The following is an 18,810-nucleotide window of genomic DNA, read 5'->3' on the forward strand; positions in this document are numbered from 1 at the left end:
ATATATATATATATATATATATTTTTTTTTTTAAATCACGGACACATGACATAATATAGCTCCTTTAAGATTGTCATGTCATGATAACAATTCATAATGACCTTGGAAGAGATTTATAATCTGTCACATGATTTTTTTTTATCCCCTTTCGCAAGTGCCACAAAAGTTGTTAATATTGCCCATAATGTCTGCTTTCATATGTTACAACAACAACAACAAAAAAGCACGATCCACGAATAGGCTATTATAAGATCTTGGAAAATCGCACCCAGAAAATATAAAGCAGCAATATGGAGTCATTTATTGTGCAAACGGCAGCTCTGAAATCCTTTTGATGGCTTTTGGTAAGGAGAATTGTCATCGTTATTGCCACGACGACCATAAAGCGCCTCCGTTACTACCCTATATTGAAAGTGAACTGTCACGTGTACGGTACGTCCGTTGTTCCGAGTGTTGTGTGAATAATTCACTCGGCTTCAGTGGGCTTGTGTTTTGCTTGCAGCTCGTCATTCTTTGCCTACGACTGTAATCTATAACGAGCCATAACAATTAATGATTAAATAATTATCCCCCACCGCTTTATATGGCAATACTCAATCACATTCGGTGTTAGGATTTCGTGCAAGTATTACTGTAACGACTGTGCTTGTTTTTTCTTTTCTTTCTTCTTTGCAACAATAGTAAGCGACGACAGCAGTGAGACTCCCTCGTTACCGCACTTGTTTCCGTAGCTATGAGAGCATTTTGTTGCTTGTTTGTTGGTTAACTTCTTGTTACACTTGTGTGACAATTCAGAAAAGGAACGGAAAATCTTCATATGACGCCTTTGTCATTCCGTCTTACAATGTACAGTGTTTAACGTATTGTTATAATTACAATGCACAGATATCACTTGAAATTGCCTCATGCATGAATAAAGGTTTTATGGTTGTCACATTTTCAACTTCAAAATCAAAACATCTACAGGTGATTTATTTTGAAGGCTAATGTTGTAAACAACTTTGAAATGATATTGAAGTATTTTGGGTTCATAGTTTTTGCCATAATTATGGTTGAAACTATTAATAGAGGCAGTGGGAAGAAACTTGTCACTGTAAATTACAATTGACTAGCCCAAAAGAAAAACTGATGTTTACTGTTTTTGCATTTCTGTTCTATTTCCTTTGGGAAATGGGAAAAATTACACTTGGGGGAGCCCAGGAGCAAAAAAATAACTAAAAACAACTTCCACTCAACCCGCTTGATAAAGATGCCGTCATGGTAACAAAGGACTATGACCTCCATTGACTTCAGTACAAAGGGGAGGATTACTGCCATGTGTTTAGTCCCTAATCAACCGTCCTCATCGCCAACAAACCCTCGAGCGTCACGAACGTGATTCAAGAGCCAGCTTGTGCTTACGAACATGACACACGCTGAATAGTGACCCGGCATCCTCTTTCACCAAGACATTCATGAATTCCAGTTCAAGCCGGCAGTCGCGCGGGGACGGCGACGATAAGCCGCTCGCATTTCGGCGGGATGATCGTCCCCGTGCGCTCACATTCTCGCTGTTGTGATCGGCCTCGCTGGGACAGCCGAACAGCTCCCGGCGCAGCAGGTTGCCGTCGTACTCCAGGAAGGTCAGGTAGAGATTACGGAAAAACTCCACGTGCTTGTTCTTGACTCTTAGTTTCTTCGGGGAGTTCCAGTGGATGACCTTGTCAGAAAAAGACAACGAAAGAAAGCCTGTTAATGTCGTCGTCGTATGTGGTTTTGTTTTCCGAGGGTTATCGCGTACCCACCTAATTAAGGTTGCTTTACAGGCACGAGTAGGACTGATTTTGTTTGGATATAATACAGTAAGTTGATACAAACGAGATGGAAATGTGGTCAAAGCAGTGCTTTGTGATTTTCTTTTCCTGACTGATGCTGACTGCGCTCGTCGTACGCCTGCTCGGGCAACCGTGGACGATCCGTCAGAAAGCGCGTTCATATAACTATTGACTCATTTAGAGTCTGACCTCATTGGCGCCTCGAGGCATTATTAACATTTAGCGACACTCTGCGCTCCGAGGGCACATTCGATCTCAAACCAAGTTGAACGTGGAAAACAATGTCAAACGCGGAATGCGCGCCAATGCCCTGCTAAACGCATGGCTGCGGATGGCGCCGTTTTTCATATCGGTCTGACTTTAATGCCTCACCTTTTTTCAAGCCTTGTTATATGGGACATCTGGAAAAGCGACTTTTTAATTGCTTGTCTACGAATAGTTCCCTGAAGTGACTGCGCAACCATCAAGTGTGAACTCAAACAACCACGTAAAACCTCCCGTTTCTGATAAATGTCTGCGCTTATACCCACTAATTAGTATATTAATTTTCTCACCTTGAGGTCCGACACATCTTTGTAGCACTTCTCGGAGCGGGTGTGGTCAGACAGCTGAACGTTCCAGAAGCAGGGCAGCTGGTGGACCAGGAACGGGTTTTGTTTGATCACAGCATTGAAGATATCCTGCGCACACATGGACACGCGCACTTGAACTTGGATTTATTATTACAGAGGCTCATGATACCTGGGCTGGGATTTTTTTTATTCCTCATTTCGCCCAGACATTTTGGACAATTACATGCTTCCGGCTTTGTGGGAATAGTTGGTCTCATATAGTTCACAAATAAAGATCGGGAAATGCATAGCGGAAGAGTGTATTTGAAGTTTCTCTAGGGATGTATTTGTGATGCCTAATAGGCTCAAATATTGCAATGCTGAACGTAACAAAACATTACCTTCATTGAAAAATGGCCAAGGTGCTTGATTAGAAATCAACAGAGATGCATCGTATGCACCACCTAAGATGCAAAAAACTGCCTGTGCCAATAAAGTTGAAATGACAATTCCAGCAGGGGGAGCCCCAGTCAAATTTTGAGAGGCCACCCATTAAAAGCAAATGCGGACACAATTTAACCAAGAAAATTCAAGGCTTGTGTAGCTCGCATGTGGTTACGTTCATAACACCTAAACCCCAGTGTTTAGTCATTATTTAGGCTTGATTTTGAAACAATTAGTGCATCACAATTCAGACTAGCTACTGATTTCCCTGGACAGGAATGACGGGAAAATGGATCTAAGACTGAATGTGAGGACCTCACATATGCTGAAAGACCTCCCATAGAATTCATCAGGTCCCGCCTGATGCTCAAATATTTATTAAATCCATCTCAGAAGATTTACAAAGGATTTTCGATTTCAGTGCATGTGAATAATTTAGTGTTGAGTTTGAATGTGGTCAGTGTCAAGTCTGTACATTGCCCCCTTAACTTTTAATAGTGAAGAATTTACATAATATCATGCATCAGTATGGTGTGGCTGAGTTTAGAATACAAAAGCTTTTGAGACATTCACAATTACAGTCTGCATACTTGAGTACATATCCTTAAAAGTGATGAAAAAGACTCAAAATGATCCGGTCTTGCTTCTTCCGATTCCACGTAACTATGCGATCGTGTTTAACGAAATGATAAACGCTTAAGATCTTCCGGCTCACATGACAACAGTCGGTGACAGCCACCACCATCCTCTAATGGGAGACATAAAAGCTCAATAACCGCGTAATAAATGGCGCGATAAAGAGGGCTTGACAGACCGTCGGAGTAGCTCATACGGCGGAAGGCATATGGAACGCTCAAATGATTCCGGAAGCCCCCCCGTTCATTTTCCAAACTGCATACCTTGCGGGACTTTACTTAATGAAGGTTTAATTAAAATCTCATAAACGTACCACTCATCGAGATGAGCTCTGTATGGCTGGAAGGTCTTGGTGAAAGGCCCTGACAACATACGCATCTCGGGACGGGGCTACGAGGCTGCAGGCCGGTCGGTGTGAAAAAGCGATAAATGCTAAATGGGCCGCGTTTACCATTACAGCGTCGCCTCGTTTCACACGCGATAATGGATGAGAAGAAAGCACCGTGGTCTGATTTATTACATTTTGACCCTTTACACCTCACAAAGTGCTTCCCATACGTGGGCTTCCTCTGGTGGAATGGAAAATAATCACTCATTAAATATGAAAACAGTTTGTTACAGGGGCTTAAACCTGGCTAACAACAGCATTTTTAGCACCAAAAACGTCACGTGTTCGGGTGTCAAATAAGAACTTTTGGAAAACCGTAACATTCGCTTCTCTGTCTCAATGCTAAAAACAGTGTGGGTGGGGCAGGGAGAGAAATGCACATACGTGTTCGTTCAGACATGCAAGCAATTCAAAACAGAGACCGACAATGAGTCTTTAAAAGTCCATTTCGTCCTGAACGACAAGTACCGTCGCTAATGTCTTCCTGCACGTTCCTCCTTTGTTACCGGTAGTCTTCAGTTCCTCTATTAAATCCACTGGCCGCTTACATTGTGTACTGCTTGTATGACGTCACGCTGTTTCCCCCCCACACGCCCCTTTCAGGGGCGACTATTGTGAACCACGCTGTGGCACTGACATGATTGTTGGCGAGTGGGAAGTGGGGAGTCGTCACAGTGCGGCAGCGTGTCACGACCGTCGGCCAGATGTCACCTCAGTCGTCGCGAAGGCGCGGTCCAGCGCATTTTGGCCCCGCTCCAGTAAACGTCCATACGGAGCGCGTCTCCGACTGTTCGACTGTTGTTAAATGAAATGTAAACCCGTCTGGCAGAGCCCAGCCTTTCTCAGCCAAATGTCACAACACAAAAAAACCCTTTTAGTGCTCATTTTCCCCATGTACTGTAAAAGGAAAGCTGTCTTCAAGCGAGGTGCATTTAAAAAAAAAAAAAAAAGGAAGCAGATGAGCAGCAGAAAATATTACTTGGAGGAAAAATTCAAGCCCATTTTATTCTGACACATTCAAAAAAACACTCCATGTTGTTCCAAGTGGTGCATTGGCACTGCAGCAATGTTGGTGGAGGTCCGTGCACTAATTAACACGCTTTTTCCATGCTGCTGCGACTGAAAACGTCATTTCATTTTTCTTTTGTCCATTACAGTGGAAGCCGCACAAGTGTTACGAGTTGGAGATGAACCAATCCTTTCTGGTAAAATGTGACACGCGACTGTTTCGCCAATCCAATGGAACCACGAGCGACATTTGACTCCATTTCACCAATCAAACGGAGCCAGGCAGTCACAAGACCGCACACAACCAATCAATCAATTTCTGGCAACTCTACCCACCTCTGAAAAAGAGTGAGGCTCGAAGGTAGTGGAGGTGTGTGCGCGCACAAGTTGGAGCCACAGCCAAAACCCCAAACAGTGTGTCCATTCATTCCCACACTGGAGGGGAAATGACCGCAATTTCTCGTGTATAATGCGCATTTTCTACCCCCCAAAAAATATCAAAGGGCGCATTATAGATAGGTATAGTGGAAAATGAAAAAGACGTTCACGTTTTATCTATGTATGCCGCCATCTAGAGGTTATGAAAAAGCTGTACACTTTCATTCCACTATGCCAGCGCCCCCTAGAGGTTATGCAAAAAAAGTTGTACACTTTCATTCTAGTATGCCACCTAGTGGTTATGAAAAACGTGTAGACGACACTTTCATTCCAATATGACAGGGGTACATATGACTGCATATATGTACAATTGTGCTAATACGTTTACATACCCAGGGAGAATTTGTGAAATATTGTTTTGCTTTTGTTTTTTAATACGACTGATGACTGAACAACCATCATTAATGTATATACGGTTATGTTTCGTTTAATGATAATGCTTTTCTGAAATGATTGACAGTTTAGTTTGAATACCATTAAAATAAAATTAAATGTGTTTCGCCTGGTCCTTCATGTTTTCTTGAAAGAATTGGACACATCTTACTAATCCCGCCTGGGGAATCAAACATATGAGCACAACTGTGTGTTTTCTCATTTACTAAATAAAAGTAGGGCTGTAAATTTCAAAATAAGAGCAAGTAAATGAAAAGAAAGTATTGTGTGTTCAAATAAGGTGTTTAACTTCAGAATATTTCTTTGGAAAAACTAATAAAATACAGATAATACTTCATGTTTTGATCATATGGGTAGAAGCAAAATCATGCATTGTAAAAATGCATTATACATAGGTACAAGGGTTTTCCAGAATTTTTAACTTTGGGGGTGCGCATTATACACGAGTGCGCATTACACACGAGAAATTACGGTAGTTTCGACGACGAGGTATCCCTGCCTTCAGCCCTCCGGTAGCAGACGGTGCTCCACTCGAGCAAGAACGGCTAACACCTTTACGAGTTACGACCTTGTGATTATCAGCTTGAAATCTTCCTAGAAATGCACTTTGTTGGAATAAAAAAAGAAACTTTGCTTGTGCATGCCATAGTCAGAAGGAAAATAAGGAATTTATGATTGCATTTTGTTGTTTAACCACATGTACTGTACAGGGTCTCGTCTTGGTAGTAACAAAGCTAATTAACTAGATTAATGTCTTTAATCAAATCCCATCACAATTTTTGTTCGTGATAGCACTGAAGAAGGGTACCAGTTGCGGAAAACGGGTCAGGTTTGATACTTAACAGTGACACAGTTAATAGTTAGGTTGCTCAGTAGACAATGAACAATTTCACTTCACATTAACATCCCATTACTTTGGGAACATTTGCATTGACGTAAGAACTTGGAAGTCAACCAGCATCACACAACAGATTGCATTTGACTTGGGATGTGACACCACAGGTGGAAAGTGTAGAGTGAAGCGAGGATGTTTGCGTTTTACCTGGTCTGCCAACGAAGTAGACAGCATGCTCATTAATTCCCGCTCCGCAGTCAACCTCCACATCTGCTCCCATCGCAGCTTTCGCAGTCGATCCAGGAGCAGCAAAATCACCCCTGAGAAGTACACACGCGACACCTTAATATGGCATCTTAACAAACAGAGAGCCATATCTCAGCTACCCTCCTCTAGATAAAGTCTCATTCATGAGGTTCGGAATCACATGCCTTGTGTTTACCCAGATAAAACTGTAGACGATAAGCCTGCAAACAGACTGCCAAAAGACGCAGAAGATATGTTCAAACCTGTCTGGAAACACGAATCGTTCAGCGTAACGTTGTCCAAATACAAAAAAGGGAAGACTTGAAGGCAGGGGGGGATCTACTTCTCGCTTCCCTTGCTCATAAAATAAATCTTACGGGCAGCGACAAATAAAATCAGGCATCCAATTTTCAAGGGGAGAAGACCGGAGCAAACCAACCAGTCTTCATGTCCCGCTGTGCTCCATCTGTTGTTATGGCCGCAGCCACACAGCAGACCAACCGCAGCTGGACTGGAGGTCTTTGACTCACTTTTCTGTGATTTACAAACAGCCGTTCTGCTCCCCGGTTCGGTCGAAAGTCCCCGTGGCACGAAGGTGAACGACTCAAAAGGTTAATAGCAAGATTAGCCACTCATGAAGACCTGCTGAACTGGGAGGAAAGACGTCGGTCGACTGTAAATGACGCTGTTTCAGCTACACGATTGTTACTCGAGGGATGGGTGTACCCAAAACCGTTTTTTGGATGTCTGCCTTCATAAGCAATTAACGCACAAATTATATGAAAATTGTATTTATAAAAAAAACAAAAACAAAAAAAAATAATAAAATAAAAAAATTGGAGGACTCTTGTGATACTCCACATTACATCATTTTAAAAAGGAACTGGGTGGCTTCTGGAGCGCTCTCATGATTTAAGAGTGATTGTCAAAGTGTGGCTCCCTCTAGTGATCCGTGAAAATCAGTGCCCAAAGTACAGCACAGTTGTGGTTCATTTGTAAGATCAATCCATTTTCATATTTCAGAGCCATTTCTTTCCAACATTTATTTCGGTAAAATATTTAACTCTTGTGTACAATACATTATAATTGAATAATTATGAACAATTCACCCCCCCCCCCCCCCCCCCCCCATTTGTAAACAAAGTTTTAATGTTAAACGTGCATAATGTTACAATGGCTTAGAATAACCTCTGTCTTATTACGCTTCTGGATTTTAATGTTGGTTACTTGGAGAGCCAAGTATTCTTTTAGGTGGTACTTGGAGCAAAACGTTTGATAACTAGTGATTTAGAACATATGCAAGGATATGTCAAGGGTATGAATAATAAGTTTTATTCATATTCTCTTGAAAATCCATCTTTTGACACTTTCTTGTGTCATCGCCGACTAAAAAGATACCCGTTCACCAAATAACAATTTACTCAAAAAGGAAATGAATCATTCTGGGTTGAACTGTACGTAGAAAAAATAAAATAAAATAACATGAGAAGCTTTGGAAGTTGAAATAAAAAAACGTGCCCTTGCTCTAACCTTCTAACGGCTTTGAAATGACAACATTTTCACAGTGCGGCTTTTCTGAAGCGTATTGCAGCATGACTCATCATTTCTGCTCTCTGCGGGGATTTTGTACTTGCACAAGGAGCTCTCTAAAAGGTACTAGAAAGTATTCCAGTTTGATCATAATATAGTGCTTAACCTTTACCTATTATATATATATATTAATTTTAAGAAAATGCTTTATTGCGGGACTAATAGAAGCTCTAACGCTGCTTATCTCCACTGTAAATCTGAGGAAAATACATTGTAGCACACCTGCTATCAACGCTAATCTTGAACTCAAGCGATAAATCAGGAAATAGATTAGTTGTAATCTCCACATAGACGCTGGTTCTTTATTCTCTCACATACATACAGTATATTGGTACCAACTCTATAACTAGAGGAGTCATTTTATTGTATTTTTAAAGATGCGATCGAAACTGGTAGATCTATTTTTATTTACAAAGCTCTCCAAAACAATCACTTTTGTTTTTGTTCTGTTACACTCTGTGCTCTTTATAGACCACTTTGCTGTAGCGCGCTTTTATGACGCTTATTATTAACAAGAGTTGCCTGCACCAAGGTGGAAACAAAGGTTATCCGATTAGGATGTGGTCAAAATCGATGTTGCCAATTCAAGTTTGGAATTGATAATAATTTGGCAGCGGCCTTTGTACAGTCAGAAAACCAAGGTGAGGTGCAAAGGCAAATGTACAAGTGCAAACATCTACACTTATGTTAGTGTGTAAAATAAAAGCATTTCACATTATTAAGTGTGGAAAATTCATTAATGTTTAAGGAATTGTTTTTTTTAGTCAGATTTGGAACGGCCTTATATTGAAACCAACATATTTCATCATTTCATAGGTCATTTAATCAAATCATTTTGGTTAAAACATTACATTTATCACTCAAGATTGTTGGTTTATGAAAAACAAATAAGTGCCTCTGTTTTTGTTTTGAGGCTATTTACAAAATGAATAGGGCTAAAAAACAAAAACAACTGAATTTCAACTGCACGGCTCAAGTGACAAGTGTCAAGTGACGTTTTCATGCTCTCGAGTGGCATAATTGGGATATGAGTTGTGGCAGTGCAAATAGGAAAAATGGAATTGGAATATGCGAACGTCCTCCAAATCCGACTGCCAGTGTATCCACATTCGGGGTCGACCCGACTGGTCAACTGCCACCGGGCATTGACGATCTGAGCTTCAAGTCAATGAATCTGCAATCACGTTTGTGGTACTCACCGGTGTTGAAACCTCGACCCAGGGCCGGCCACGGCCGGTGGTTCTTCCACAGGTTTCCGAGGTACCAGTCGCTCTGGTTCTCCACCAGACCCAGGACCTGCTGGCCTGAAACAAGCACAAAACGCTACTTTTACTTTCCTCAAATCCTTCTCAGTCAAGCCAGGGTTATGATTATTATTAGTCAGAACAAAGTAGGGGGCAAAGCGCTACTAGAAGCTCTTTTACTCATTTCAACGTAGTTCCTTTGAGGGTTCCCCGTATTATTATTGCTATTAACATCCCAACACATTACAAGTTCGTGTTTATTATCAGAGCTCATACACCTTTAAGGTTCAATGAAAGCGGAATATTGAATCATTGAAGTAAATGATGCAGGACTTTCTACAAGGTGTGAAAATCTCTAATGGACCATATTATCAAGAGGTTGATTAATTCATGCTTGCAACTGTTTTATCACACGAAAAGATATGGAATTAAGTTAAGGAACAAGTAATGTTAGGCCTTCAAAAAGCACAGCGGGGAGACTTTAAAAAAGGGAAGAAAAAAAAAGCACATTTCATATTGTCTGCATACAGAAAATGGTCAGATGGGATCAGCGGCCAACACTTGAGGGGCACCTTAATCCCTTCATAAAGATGGCTTTTATGCCTGAGTCAACGGCAAACTGCGGGGGAGAACTTTAACTCCCAGCTGACACTGCCGTGACAATAGGCACTCGGGGAGTTCCATAATTAGCTCGTTCGAACTGAAAGATTTAGCGCTATGGATGGGATAAACGGCAGATGGGGGGGGTAAAAGGAGGCGGAACTTAATAAAGCTGTTAAAGCCAAGAGAGGGAAGGATGGGATGTATGTGGGGGGGCTTAAGGGTGCAGCCAGACAAGCCAGTCAGATGTAAAGGTCAAGGAGACAGACAGCAGACGTGGACGAAGGAGAGGAAGCTTCAATAAAGGTGGATAATCAGGAGATTGTTTGAGCCGGCAGCGGCGATGACAGAGAGGAATGATTAGAAGCAAAAAGGTAATTCAATCAAACTTTGTGGTCCTTTTTTAAATTGAGCTGCTCCCCAAACATCCCCGATGTTTATTCGAGCGGTGTCGGGTGGTAAAATATTCATTATCATCATGCCTTGTTTAAATTACTGTGATGGGGAGTCGTCAACAAACATCAAATGCTGCTCCAAGAGGCAAGAAGGCCGTGCTGTTCGGGTACAAAAAGAGAAACCAGTTTTTTTTAATTTTTTTATTTTTTTATTTTTTTTTAAATCTGGTTATATAATGGAGTATGAAAATAAAATAAAAACTAGTCATGGGCATATTGTGGGATTTTTCTCATTCAATACGGAAGCAGATGAAAGCATTACAAGGAAGGGCCACACTGAAAAACAGCTCAAATTACAAGAAAAAAAAAGTCAGAAAAGACCGAGAGAATAATGTAAAGTTACGAGATAAAACTCATTGACTCAAAATTAGGGAATGAGAAATTAGAACCGAAAGCCACACATTATGAGACACTTTTAAGTGAGAATAATTGTAAATTAAGAGTTGTAAAGTTACAAGAAAAAAAGCACTTAGGTAGAGAGATTATAGCTATAATCTTTCCATACATCATAAAATTTGTAAAGTCACAAAGCCAGTTCAAGTCATAAAAATTATAAAATGGTATCTTTTACTAGAAAGGTTATGAAGACATCAGTCAGTTATGAAAAAATTCAATGCAAAAAGTCCATCTGACTCAAAAAGCATTAAAGTTAGTAACGCTACAGTCATTGTAAGTCATAATTTTATCATAATATTACAGCGTAAGAGTCTTACGACAGAAGCCATATCTTTAGTTAAGTCATAGTCGTACGATAAAACCTCGCAATACAATAAAGTTGTAATCTTACTAGAAAATCCATGAAGTTAGTAAAGTCATAGATAAACGCTATGATATCAGAATTAAATTAGAATCTTAAAATTTGCGATATCAGAGCCAGAATCTTACGAGAAATAGTCACACAAAAGCAAAAACGAAGTCGTTATGTTACAAGAATAATAAGGCAACATGACCAGAAAAGTCATGAAGTTGCAAGATCGGAATCGTAACAAGTTTAAATTACTAACAATTTAAAAGTCCGCGTCAAATTCCACCTGTGAGGTGGATGGATTATTTCGGCAAAGGAGAAGAGCTCACTGACAACCTTTGGTCGATTTGTGGACAATATTCGCGAGGATTAAGCCTTAATATAAGACCCCGTTACAAAATACATAGTTTCGATTATAAACAGTGTTTAACAATACCAAAAATAAATGAATGTAAAACATCATCATCAATCATCTTTAGGGCTGGAACAGGTGGGTATTGTCTAATTTGTGGATGAATTCCTTCTTAGCACCAAACTGCTTCAATACAGAGACTTTAAAATAGCTCAGCTCGCCACTATCCTAGAAAGCAAACATCTAAGAGTTGCAAAATGAAGAGGAAACTATGACTGATGGGATTGAAACGAAAAAAAAAAACACCAAAACATTAACACAGTGACCTTGTTAAATTGGAATGCAATTAAATACTTTTAATTGGGAAAAACAGTGGGCCTGGCAGCCTTTGCCGTCTGTCACATTTCTAGAAAAAAAAAACAAGAAAAGAGACTCGGCAGACCGACAAAAGAAGCAAGGACACAAACAAACAAATGCCCCTTTTGAAATAAATTCAAAGAAATAAATACAGCGGAAGCAAATAGCTCACATTGGCGTCTGGATTCAAACAAAGCGCTCAGCTGTCAGCCAAAGATACCGAATCAGCATTTTGGCTTTTTAGTTTCATTCTTCAAAGCAGAAAAATGCGCATTATAACGGTTTAGATGCTATTGATTTTGCAAATCACAAACAGGTTTTCAGGTCTCTGAGGAATTCAAGTCAATATCTGCTATTGAACAACAATCTGTAGAGTTCAATGCGGAGCTGAACATACGATTATGTGCACGTGACTCATTAGGGGGGAAGAAGCACCCACACGTTAAACATGCGGTCAACAGTTCAGTTGGTGGCTAGACGTAAATCGTTAGCAAATATCACAAGAAAAAAAAGTTAGGTTATGTGAATAATCTCCTAACTTGTGAGGAAAAAGTGGCAATGTTACTGAAATTGGTAAATTAAAGTTTGACAAATATCAACGCATAATTGGGCTACAATGAAGCAGTGCATATTTGTGGTTCGGCATTCACTAATTTGCATATTTGTTTTCGGCGGGTTGGGGGGAACCTAGCCTCCATTGTTCACTGAAAAGCTCATCTCATCGCTGTTTCTGTGCTCAGCCCAAAGCAATAACTGTTGTATTTTGGCACCATCTGGTTTTTGTTCGGTTTCATTTACTATTTTTGGGGGTTTTGTTTGCGTCCGAGATGTCCTGTTTTGCTGACAGTCCTTGAACGCACCTCATGAATAGTGGGGGTTCACTGTAACACTATTTTGCTGCATTGTTTGTACAATTAATACGTGTTACAATTATAATTGATTACCAGAGGAACATTTGAAATGAGACCAAATTGGAAGTTAACTAACAAATTACTATAAAGTCAAGGGGTCTCCAGCGCATGAGAGAAGGCAACCGATTTGCAATCCCGGAGGGATACATGGATTTTAATCAGTTTTTTTTTTTTTTTTTGCAAATTTATTACAAAGGAGAGGAGGAAGAGAAGGGCAAAGCGTTGGCCACAATAGACGTGGGCAGTAAACAACTTCTGTTGAGAGCACAGTGGTCTGTATTATGCCACAATTGCCCTGGCAAGGTTTCCGCTGTGTTTCTTTGTGCACTTCAAACAGTCCCAGCTGAAGATGAACAGATGGAGTTGGAGCTAATAAATGTTGAATATTTACTAGTATTACTGCAATGCAGCATAGTGGGCAGACCAAAAGGGAGGGTATGTTGTGGAAATGAGCACGTGGAAGAAATGTGACACCACAAAGCGGATTTTTATTGGAACCAGAGGCACAGAAACAAATAAAGTGTATCAAAACACAGCGTTAAATTGCGAGCTGGCAGGGCGAGGCAATTGATTGTCACCGGGACATCATCTTTGTCCCGGTGCCCTTGAACACCAACTGATCAGCTAAAAAGCCTTTTTGACACACGGGGTTTAAAATGCTGAATACGAGACAAATGATGTGTCCTGCACTTAGGAAACAGCAATACACTAAGTGCTGCTAATTCAAGGACAGGTAGCTGGCGAAGTAATACTCCCCAAGCATCACCTGCAATTAGTTCTGTTGTTCTAACGATGACGGGGTATTGGGACGAGGCGTGACGTGATGGTGGAGAAAAGTAACCTCTCATGGCAGGTAATTATGTGATGCAAATGCAGCAAGAATGTGGATGCAGAAGAAATACAAATGCAGAGGCTTGAAATGCACATGATATCAACACGGTTTTTCGTACTTTTAAGAGAATAAAGTGTTCATCGGGCAAGGGCATGGGAGGGGAGGGGGCTGATGTCAGCGCCAAAGAGCACTGTTCAAGTTTAATAGTCTAACATCTTCCGAACAGAAGTTGTGCCTCAGCCTGGTGGTCCTGCACCAGATGCTCCGTCCGTCGCCTCCTGCCTGACGGGAGAGGATGGAGGAGAGGGTGTGCTCTGCATCATCGAGTGGGTTGGGTCCTTAAATCACTCTTAACACGCCTCAGGATAATCGGTCACGAAAATATTTGGAGACCAGATTATTTGGCCTATTCTAACTTTGGTTGAAAGGGGGTGGGGGGGGGACAGGTTCTACATAATACTGGGTTAGGGTTACCACGATGTACCACGCTTAAAGTGGGGGAAAAAATAGAAAATTGTGCCTATACCCTCGAGAAACAGACATAATGAGGTCTAATCGTGAATGTCTTTCATCATCATTATCGTCACATGGTTCGTGTCCTTTTTCTTCTCTCTCATCTTTGCTACTCATGCATTTTAACACCATAAACTGACCATATGCACGAGATCAGTGAGGAACACATGGCTTGCTTGGCACGCAATCAGAGCTGTGATTGTCATGAATTTTTTAATAATGTATTATTAGTCTACATAAAAAACACCCCCTTTATTCAATGAGTATCAACACAGATAGATGTCGATTAATGGTGGATTGAAGATTTAAGGGATGATAGTAGAAACCGATCTTATACTGTAATCTTTAACACAACTGTCAAAATGCCGTAATATGTTTACAGGACTGTGTGATTACAGGAGCGCATTTAACAACGGAGGTGGCTGGCGGTCTTTTAGTTCTGTGCTCTGTGGTGTTGAGAATCGCCACGCTCCGGTGACTACGGAATGGGCAGCGGAAATGAGAAAAGTTTTCCCAATTGTTACAATCTCGTGTCTTGTAATGTATTGATTCCCTTCAACCACCGCTGCCATGTTTTTTCTGACCTTTGAACAATGCAGGAACATGTCACGGCATGACTTAGACAACGGTAGGAAAACCTTTTTGCAAACAATCGTGGTATACGAGAAGAAGGAAGAAAGAGCATGGCCAAAAAAATCTATGGAGGGAGTACCGTTAAGTAGAGGCCATTCACATTATTCAACCACATTATGAGTTGCATTGAGGAAAATCCCAGAAGTCAAATTAGCCGGCGATCTATTTACACTATGTCGTCATCATTTTTCAACTGGAGTAATGGTTAAAAAAAATGTAATAATAAAAAAATTAAGCAGAACATCATTGTAGTTAGCGAGCTTAACTAACCAACAATAATCTAAGTGACGCTGACTTCCGATTGACAGCACAGTGGTCCAAGAAGAAAAATAGGTATTTCTTATAATAGGTGTTGTTTTACCTCCCAGTCAAAAATTTGTCATTTTAAGTGTTTTCAAAATGGCAATTTTTTTTGTGAAGCCTTGAGTTTATTATAGTAAAAGTTAGCAATTTCAAATGTTACTCACAAACTTACACACAAATACCTTGTGTGTTTTGACATACTAGTGGCGTTCAAAAGAATCACTGCCTAGGTACAGTTCAGTCGGCGGATTTCCTACAAACCAGTCCACAGTGTCCACGGATAATTCTTCATTACAATTGACGTCCACTTATTTTTTCATACAACCCACGTTTCAAGTACAAGTTCAAATTCCTGATTCATTACATTCTCGGCAGACATGGGCATACGATGTGCCTCTGGCCCCATCACAAAAGATTTGTTATGAAAAAGTACAAGGTGCAACATGGGACCAGGAAGGAATGGGGGCACAATCTATTAACATCTCCAGGACACGCACTGTACATCATGTTCATAAATGGAAAGCAGGAACATGCCTATTGAGGAGAAATGGGCTCCGACTACACAGAGCTCCTGAGAGATGTTGAAGAATTAATGAGTTCAAAGGCATTACAACACACTGTTCAATCCCCCGAACACTTCTACATTAAGCACCTGACCTCAACCTGCCTGCCCTCCGCTGCTTGATACACACCATCGCGGGCCTCTCAAATTTGTCAAAGCGACAAGGGTCACGGACTGCACTTTCTGGAGGGCATGGTGCTGTATATGGGAATGAAGGTAAAGCGAGGGTCTGGAGTGGTACTCTTAATTTCTCTAGAGCTCTTACCCAACCTTAGAATATCTGATGATTAGAATTGAGGAGGGATGCCAGGAAACCAGCAGGGATTTCGGACACTGGATGGATAAATGATGTACATCACTCTTGTGGTTTTAGAATCCATCAGCAAGTCAGCATTTAAGGGCACAAAAACTGGACACCGTGCCGTGCTGCCAGAATCGTGCAGCAAAACACAAGGTGTGCAGGGGGAAAAGACCTGCAGGCGAGCAGGAAAATTCAATCCATTGATGGGCATAGTACTTAATTGACAAAGTGTCAAAGCCAACAGGAAACATGGGCTCCAATGGATCCACAATTATGCTCGATGGGCTAAAAATATCCTTCGGAGCGCATTTAAAGTACCACTAAACAATACGAGCAAGGAACCATTAGATCAGTGAAAACAACACTGAAAGTAACATGTTGAGAGCATCACAAGCAGTCATTATGCACTGAGGCCCTATAAATGCACTTATAAAACAGCTGCTTGGTCCAATAGTACGGTCTTCATGGTGGAATATTGACGGTAAAATTCCACACTTTAGGATCACAGGCCAATAATATTGAGCGTAAATGCAGCAAAGTGAACAAATAATGCATCAAAATTAACGTACTGTGGTGGTTCGCTAAGGTTGTGATTGTTAAGAGAAAGAATACAGCCAAAACGTCAGAAAAACTCACTGAACGCCCAAAATCCCTGTGAAAGGCTGTGCAAATAGAAATGCACCCGAATGAGACTCCTTGCATCGCTGTGGTGAACAAGACCTATTATTATTGTTATTTAGATGATATTATCACTTGTTATTTGGAGTTCCCTTCTATAATTTGGGACGCACCTAATACCGAAAAACGCTGCCTCGACGGAGCTTTTAAAACAACGCCACACATCCTGGTTTACAAGCCTTTCTTTCATCCGTGTGTGAGGTGACCAGGCAGGCAGCGGAGGCTTATGAGATGACTCATTCAAAGGAAAATGTTCCCAATGACAGGCCATTATTGCTATTTGTATTGAAAAAAAATAGCTCTCTCATGACAGTTTTGATGTACACAAGCTGTAGTTACTTGAGCTTTTACCATTCCTCAACTATACAGCGGTGCCTTGAGATACGACTGACCCGAGTTACGACTTCGACATTTTGACATACGAGGCGTTGCTCAGACGTTTTTTTGCTCTGACTTGCGAGAAAAAAACTCAAGATACGAAAAAGTGAACTAAACTTAAACTCACTTCACAACAAGCAGCAGTTTGGATAATAGTGAACTAATATTACTGCAGCTTACTAAGGAGCTGTGACTGTCTCCGTGTGTCTGCATTATACTGCCCCCTGGTGGCCAAGACACACACACCAGAGGGAGCAGCACAATGTTAACTGAAATGAAGTTTAAAAAAAAGTGGCAAAAACTGATTAATTCTTTACAATCTATTTCAGGATGTCATTATGGTTTGAAAAAGTACACTATTATAGAGTGCTATTTTTCTTTGGAAAAAAAACCACAACTGTTCTTGTTTTTTTTGGGAGAGTCGAATGGATTCATGGCAATTCCATACATTTCAAAGGGGAAAGATAATTTGACATATACAGTACGTGTTTTGAGTGACAAGTGTGGTCTAAAATGACCAATTAAAGCAAATGCATTAAGGGCTTTGCTGGCAAAAGTGTTACCATACATCCCAGCATGAACAGTCTCGATTAAAAAGTCGCTCAAGTTGAAGTATAGCTTTTCCCCAAGTGTATGTTCGTGCCTACTTTTGCTTTTCAACATAATGGGGACGGACGACTCAGCCGGACTGGACGAGGAGTGGGTGGCAGATGTGGTGCATTGGAGTCAACTGTTAACAAAGATTGATCCAAAGCGGTGCCGGCTGCGCTGCTCTATAGGACAGCGGCTTCGATAAATCTTTGAAGTGATTCGCCACCACCCCGCGCCTACGTGACTTCCCGCAACCTTCGGCAACCGCGGGCTTGGTGCCCTTGTGACACACACTGCCTTTTATGCCTATAATGCTCTCGAGCCATCCTTTAAGTCTTAAAAATAAAAAAACTTTTTAATTAGGTTTTCTATCATTATGTGAACTCAGCTCAAATGAAACTGTTAAGCGTCTTTTGAAAGACCAAATTTATTACGAAAGATTCCTCAACTTTGTCAAAATTCGGGAAGAAATAGCATTTTTATTTATTTTTTTGCCCATGTCTAAAATAATTTGGCCTATGTTCGGTGCCCCAAAAACCTGTGATGTAAGTGGCGGATGGAAGACTGAATCTAATCAATAGGATACAATGAGAATTCTCAAGAAGGGCAAAAAAAGGGATGCCATGTTACCTTTGAATTTATGGAAGACGGCCCACAACTCGGCGATATCCGTGGCGAATGTGATGTCTGTGTCCAGGACGATGACTTTTTGGAGATCTGGCGGAAGCGTCTTGGTGAGCACCAGCTTCATTAAACCGTAGATTCCAGAATAATGCTTGTTGGGGATCCACGACACCTCAGACTGCATTATTAGCACATCGAAATAGCAAACACAACAATCCGTCAGCGTTATTACAAGTCTGGATGCTGCTATTGTAGAACATTTAGCAGTTGTTTACATCTGTAAAGCGCCTTCATATGACAGTGAACCCCTCATTTATCACTTGGGATTACGTACCAGACCCACCGGCAATAGGTGAACACACATTACACATATTTAAAAGAATTAAAA

The 18,810-nt window shown here is 40.9% G+C and overlaps 1 protein-coding gene across 6 annotated transcripts in view; it reads right to left on the reverse strand.

Moving 5' to 3' along the window:
- The window catches only part of large1 (LARGE xylosyl- and glucuronyltransferase 1), a 160,615-nt gene that overhangs the window by 4,361 nt on the left and 137,444 nt on the right, over positions 1-18,810 (reverse strand). For all 6 annotated transcript variants that reach the window (XM_061762887.1, XM_061762889.1, XM_061762886.1 and 3 more), the window contains 5 exons: positions 18,429-18,600; positions 9,543-9,647; positions 6,715-6,827; positions 2,369-2,494; positions 1,544-1,699 (listed from right to left, as the gene is read on the reverse strand). In XM_061762887.1, the coding sequence (XP_061618871.1) occupies positions 1,544-1,699; positions 2,369-2,494; positions 6,715-6,827; positions 9,543-9,647; positions 18,429-18,600 (672 nt within the window). The remainder of the gene's footprint in view (positions 1-1,543; positions 1,700-2,368; positions 2,495-6,714; positions 6,828-9,542; positions 9,648-18,428; positions 18,601-18,810) is intronic.

Source organism: Phyllopteryx taeniolatus, chromosome 22 (assembly GCF_024500385.1).
Source record: "Phyllopteryx taeniolatus isolate TA_2022b chromosome 22, UOR_Ptae_1.2, whole genome shotgun sequence".
Classification (NCBI taxonomy): Eukaryota; Metazoa; Chordata; class Actinopteri; order Syngnathiformes; family Syngnathidae; genus Phyllopteryx; species Phyllopteryx taeniolatus.